At 31.9% G+C, this 7,441-nt stretch overlaps 1 protein-coding gene across 1 annotated transcript in view; it reads left to right on the top strand.

Moving 5' to 3' along the window:
* Positions 1-7,048, top strand: part of LOC111083767 (MFS-type transporter SLC18B1-like) — a gene marked incomplete at its 3' end in the record, with an annotated part of 9,284 nt that extends 2,236 nt beyond the window's left edge. Inside the window, exons 2-5 of the mRNA XM_022380454.1 lie at positions 1,594-1,926; positions 4,016-4,111; positions 6,666-6,739; positions 6,901-7,048. Coding sequence (XP_022236162.1) covers positions 1,636-1,926; positions 4,016-4,111; positions 6,666-6,739; positions 6,901-7,048 — 609 coding nt within the window. The remainder of the gene's footprint in view (positions 1-1,593; positions 1,927-4,015; positions 4,112-6,665; positions 6,740-6,900) is intronic.
* Positions 7,049-7,441: the final 393 nt, after the last annotated feature.

Here is a 7,441-nt window from a genome sequence, read left to right on the forward strand (position 1 = left end):
AACATTTAGTTGTCAAAGTAAATTTAGGCTAATTTACCATTAAAGCTAGTTAAAATATACTAATTTGTAATTATCAAATGACGGTTAATATTGTGTATTATAGAAAAAGAAAAATATTGATTTATTACAGTAAATCATTAAATTATAGAAACAGGAAAACATTGATTTATCATAGTAAATCATTACATTATATCAACAGGAAAACATTGATTTATCATAGTAAATCATTACATTATAACAACAGGAAAACATTGATTTATCATAGTAAATCATTACATTATATCAACAGGAAAACCTTGATTTACCACAATAAATCATTACATTATATCAACAGGAAAACCTTGATTTACCACAATAAATCATTACATTATATCAACAGGAAACCTTGATTTTTCACAGTGTACCAAAGGCGGAGTTTTTTTTTATTACTAAACACGAAGTTCGAGTTTGTTATTTTTTAACACAAAATAAAATTTTATTAATGGTAAATCTAGGCTTATTTATATCATCAACTACATGAACAACCATAATGGTGTGAAAAAGATTAAATACATAGTAGTGGTTTAGGCTTGCTTATATCACCAACTGCATGAACAACAACTGTAAAGGTGAAAGAGATACATAATAGTATTTATTCTAGGCCTATTTATATAATCAACTGCATGAATAGCAACTGTAAAGGTGTAAGCGAGATTAAATACATAATAATACCCTTGGCCTACTTATATCATCGACTACATTAACAAGAACCGTAACGGTGTCAAATCAATTAAATACATAGTAGTAGTGGTCTAGACCTATTCATATCATCAACTGTATGAACAACAACTATAAAGGTGTGAACGATATTAGATAATAATAGTACTCTACGCTTATTTATATAATCAACTAGAGAAACAACAACTGTAACGGTATGAATTCGATTAAATACACAGTACAGGTTTATGTCTATTTATGTCATTGTATAATAGTACTCTAGGCCTACTTGTATCATCGACTACATGAACAACAATCCTAACGGTGTGAGCGAGATTAAATACATAATAATACCCTTGGCCTACTTATATCATCGACTACATTAACAAGAACCGTAACGGTGTCAAGTCAATTAAATACATAATAGTGGTCTAGGCCTATTCATATCACCAGTTGCATAAACAACAACTTTATAGGGACGAGCTATATTAATTAAATGAAGTGTAACTATTAACACTTTTATTTATGTTATTTACAAATCAGAATTACGGTAAGATTTAATAGCACAATATTATCTACTTATTTTATTTTCAACACTAATTATTTATTACTATTATTTTATTTGATTGAACTTCATTGTCATTCAGAAGAACTTGTGAACAAGCAGTATAATCTTTTTGTTTCCGGAGAGGCTCAAGCAATTACAGCAAAAACAAAATTATTAAAAGTTGTTCCGAAATTCTTGTAATGTTTGGTTTACTTTGTTTATTAATTAATGGAAATTAACACCCATTTAAAAAAACAAAAAAACCTGGATAAGATAAATCTTGAAAATTAAAGTCTGTAATACATATATGTGTGTTTTGTCAATTCATTAGTAAATGTTATTGTTTTCAGGTGTTATATATCAATACAGATATTGGTTACTATACGATAACAATGACGACAGAAGCCTTATTACAGAGGGCAAATATAGAATCAGTGTCCACCTGTAGCCAGTCTGTATCTGCAAGCACACTGTGGACAGTACAGTCCGAGACTGGTAACAGCTCTGACCAAACAATAACTGCACATAGATCTGAAAATCAAGCGACCAATGAAAATCCTGCTAAGAACACAAACCCACCATGGATCACCCGTCGACAGCTGATAATCATCCTCATCATAAACTTCTCTGTTCTTAGTGAAGCCAGTTGTTACTCTATTCTAGCTCCTTTCTTCCCGCAAATGGTAATAAAGTTATAGTTACTGTATATTCTATAATATAGGCTAAGTTCTTCAGATTCTCAGTGTTAAAATATAACATTTTTTCACGTTTTAGTGTATTATTTTACTCTACATCTTTTCATCATTGTGACTTTCTGCTTGAAGAACATCAGTTCTTGTCGTTATGTAATAAAAATTCATTTAAAAACCTTTCTTTTTCCGAAGAAATCCATAATTCTCATAACAAAGAATATTGTTTGGTTTATATTAAATACGGGTTAATAAATCTCTGTTTGATCGCATGTAATCAACATAACGTTACGACATGTCAGAAAAATAGCGTTATTGAAGCTTCTATACATTAACACTAGTGTCTCTGCTGTTTGCTAAATTTTATCTATAATGCTCATTAAAGCTTAATAGTCAGTTGATTCAGATGACATGAAGATGATATACTATAACTATCAGTTGCCCAAGATAGATAGGAGTTGATATACTACAGATTTCAGTTGCCCAAGATAGCTAGGAGTTAATATACTACAGATTTCAGTTGCCCAAGATAGCTAGGAGTTAATATACTACAGATTTCAGTTGCCCAAGATAGCTAGGAATTAATATACTACAGATTTCAGTTGCCCAAGATAGCTAGGAGTTGATATAATACAACTCTCTGTTGCCCAAGATAGCTAGGAGTTAATATACTACAGATTTCAGTTGCCCAAGATAGCTAGGAATTAATATACTACAGATTTCAGTTGCCCAAGATAGCTAGGAGTTAATATACTACAGATTTCAGTTACCCAAGATAGCTAGGAGTTGATATAATACAACTCTCTGTTGCCCAAGATAGCTAGAAATTGATATACTACAAATCTCAGCTGCCCAAAATAGCCAGGAGTTCATATACTAGTGAATTCAATTGCTTAAGACAGCTAGGAGTTTTAAACATACTACAGCTCTCAGCTGCCCAAGATAGCTAGGAGTTGATATACTACAGATCTAATTTATTTACAATAATCCAAAGTTGATATATTACCGGTCCAAGTTAATTACAATAACTCATAACTGATATATTACCGGTCTAAGTTAATTACAATAACTCATAACTGATATATTACCGGTCTAAGTTAATTACAATAACCCATAACTGATATATTACCGGTCTAAGTTAATTACAATAACTCATAACTGATATATTACCGGTCTAAGTTAATTACAATAACTCATAACTGATATATTACCGGTCTAAGTTAATTACAATAACTCATAACTGATATATTACTGGTCTAAGTTAATTACAATAACCCATAACTGATATATTACCTATCAGTTATGAGTTATTGTAATTAACTTGGATCAGTAATATATCAGTTATGAGTTATTGTAATTAACTTAGACCGGTAATATATCAGTTAAGGGTTATTGTAATTAACTTAGACCGGTAATATATCAGTTACGAGTTATTGTAATTAACTTACACAGATAATATATCAGTTATGAGTTATTGTAATTAACTTAGACCGGTAATATATCCATTACGAGTTATTGTAATTAACTTGGACCGGTAATATATCAGTTATGAGTTATTGTAATTAACTTAGACCGGTAATATATCAGTTATGAGTTATTGTAATTAACTTAGACCGGTAATATATCAGTTATGAGTTATTGTAATTAACTTAGACCGGTAATATATCCATTACGAGTTATTGTAATTAACTTGGACCGGTAATATATCAGTTATGGGTTATTGTAATTAACTTAGACCTATTATCTGTGTAAGTTAATTACAATAACTCATAACTGATATATTACCCGTGTAAGTTAATTACAATAACTTGTAATTGATATATTACCTGTGTAAGTTACTTACAATAACTCATAACTGATATATTACCTGTGTAAGTTAATTACAATAACTCACGATATATACATTAAAGGTCTAAGTTACTTACAATAATTCATAGTTGATATATTACAGATCTAAATTAGCTACAATAACTACCAGTTGATACACTACAACTCTCAGTTAATCGAGAAAACTAGTGTCCATATTCCTTTGCTGTTCCTTACTTAAGTGTAGTTTTCACTTTTATAACATGTTCTGTCTTAGGCTGAAAGGAAAAATTTAACACCGACACAGTACGGGTTTGTCTTCGGAATTTTCCATCTCGTCCTTCTTGTCTCATCGCCTATCATACCTAAATTGGTGAGAAAATATAACTTGTTCCTTTTGTTATTAACATAATTATTTAAATATGAACTAAGAAGTTGTGTTTTATACAAGTGCTTTTATTAACATAATTATTTGAATATGAACTAAGAAGTTGTGTTTTATACAAGTGCTTTTATTAACATAATTATTTAAATATGAACTAAGAAGTTGTGTTTTTATTCAAGTGCTTTTATTAACATAATTATTTAAATATGAACTAAGAAGTTGTGTTTTTATTCAAGTGCTTTTATTAATATAACTATTTGAATATGAACTAAGAAGTTGTGTTTTATACAAGTGCTTTTATTAACATAATATTTATCCACACCATCAATGGATATTTAGGATACGCAGACGTGTTTATCCACACCATCAATGTATATTTAGGATATGTAGACGTGTTTATCCACACCATCAATGTATATTTAGGATACGTAGACGTGTTTATCTACACCATCAATGTATATTTAGGATACGTAGACGTGTTTATCTACATCATCAATGTATATTTAGGATACGTAGACGTGTTTATCCACACCATCAATGTATATTTAGGATACGTAGACGTGTTTATCTACACCATCAATGTATATTTAGGATACGTAGACGTGCTTATCCACACCATCAATGTATATTTAGGATACGTAGACGTGTTTATCTACATCATCAATGTATATTTAGGATACGTAGACGTGTTTATCCACACCATCAATGTATATTTAGGATACGTAGACGTGTTTATCTACACCATCAATGTATATTTAGGATACGTAGACGTGCTTATCCACACCATCAATGTATATTTAGGATATGTAGACGTGTTTATCTACACCATCAACGTATATTTAGGATACGTAGACGTGTTTATCTACACCATCAACGTATATTTAGGATACGTAGACGTGTTTATCCACATCATCAATGTATATTTAGGATACGTAGACGTGTTTATCCACACCATCAATGTATATTTAGGATATGTAGACGTGTTTATCCACACCATCAACGTATATTTAGGATACGTAGACGTGTTTATCCACACCATCAATGTATACTTAGGATACGTAGACGTGTTTATCCACACCATCAATGTATATTTAGGATACGTAGACGTGTTTATCCACATCATCAGCGTATATTTAGGATATGTAGACGTGTTTATCTACACCATCAATGTATATTTAGGATACGTAGACGTGTTTATCCACATCATCAATGTATATTTAGGATACGTAGACGTGTTTATCCACATCATCAATGTATATTTAGGATACGTAGACGTGTTTATCCACATCATCAGCGTATATTTAGGATATGTAGACGTGTTTATCCACATCATCAACGTATATTTAGGTTACGTAGACGTGTTTATCTACACCATCAATGTATATTTAGGTTACGTAGACGTGTTTATCTACACCATCAATGCTTGAAAGTTTCTTTGCTAGAATCGACATTTCGATACACTTTCGTGGATTTTCTTCAGAAATGATAACTGATCCACCTGCTAAATAAGAGCTTCAAAAACAATTTGAAGCACATTAAACTTTGTAATTCAAAGGGACAACTGAAACACGGACGTGTGAGACCACTATATATATATATATATATAAAATGATTTACTACTCATCCGTGTATCACGTGGCTGGTAATCATATGTCTGATGTCCATAACTGACATTATTTTATGAGGGTTGTTTTCTGTTTCTGTAAATCGCATTAAGGATTAACTAGTTATTGAGAAGAATATCCTTCCCCAGATTAAATAGTGAACAACTAACCCTCTGTACTTGTTTCAAGTTAAAACGACGTGCCCTAGATAAGGTCTTGAACAACCCTCTGTACTTGTTTCAAGTTAAAACGACGTGCCCTAGATAAGGTCTTGAACAACCCTCTGTACTTGTTTCAAGTTAAAACGACGTGCCCTAGATTAGATCTTGAACAACCCTCTGTACTTGTTTCAAGTTAAAACGACGTGCCCTAGATTAGATCTTGAACAATCCTCTGTACTTGTTTCAAGTTAAAACGACGTGCCCTAGATAAGGTCTTGAACAACCCTCTGTACTTGTTTCAAGTTAAAACGACGTGCCCTAGATAAGGTCTTGAACAACACTCTGTACTTGTTTCAAGTTAAAACGATGTGCCCTAGATAAGGTCTTGAACAACCCTCTGTACTTGTTTCAAGTTAAAACGATCTACCCTAAATTACAACGTTAACAACCCTTTGCACGTGTTTTTAGTTAGAACGACCTATTCTTGGTTAGATCGACGTGGAGCGTCAATATATCCTCAAGAACTCGATGGCATCTCGTAAGAATTAACCAGAAGTTTGCTAAGAAATTCCAACTTTCTTATATTCTTACAACACTGCATTCTAGAATTATCTATTTATAACTCCTGAATTCTTCGCGATTCCTGAGCACGGACCATAAAGAAAGAAAAACGCCCTCCTTTATTCGACCCACTCATTTATTTGACATATGTTTCACGACTTGGATATGATATGATTACATTTTGTTAATTATCTATTTACTGGTTCTTACTTCTAGGTTTCCTTTATAAATGCGAAGTTTTTAGTCAACTCAGGGATATTTTTCGCTGGAGGGTGTTCTATTTTGTTTGGGTAAGTCATACTGTTTTATTACATTTCATAATTAATTATATAATCTAGGGAACGTTGGTTTTATTGATTATCACATAAAAAACACGTCAATAACGATATCCATGTATTTATAACGAACATGTATTTTTTTATGATATTTAAATTGCATGTCTTTTTTTCAGTATTCTGGATCGATCTCCTCCTGGAACAACGTTTCTTGTCTTATCTCTCGTCGTAAGAATATTAGAGGCGTTTGGAACAGCCGCCATGTTCATTATAAGTTACACCATTGTTGGAAGTGAGTTTACCAAACATCGGGCAACTGCTCTTGTAAGTGGACGAACGTCAATGTTGCATATTGTAACTTTTATAAACTTCATTTGTAACAATAGTTCAGTGTGCTTTAGTAACAGATCAGTAACTCTACACATACAACAACAGTTCAGTGTGCTTTAGTAACAGATCAGTAACTCTACACATACAACAGGGATCACACTACGTGTCTTTACTAACAAGGTATAGTGAACTACAGGGATCACACTACGTGTTCTTACTAACAAGATATAGTGAACTACAGGAATCACACTACGTGTCTTTACTAACAAGGTATAGTGAACTACAGGGATCACACTACGTGTCTTTACTAACAAGATATAGTGAACTATAGGGATCACACTACGTGTCTTTACTAACAAGGTATAGTGAACTATATGGATCACACTA

This window comes from Limulus polyphemus, unplaced genomic scaffold (genome assembly GCF_000517525.1).
Source record: "Limulus polyphemus unplaced genomic scaffold, Limulus_polyphemus-2.1.2 Scaffold11108, whole genome shotgun sequence".
Lineage (NCBI taxonomy): Eukaryota > Metazoa > Arthropoda > Merostomata > Xiphosura > Limulidae > Limulus > Limulus polyphemus.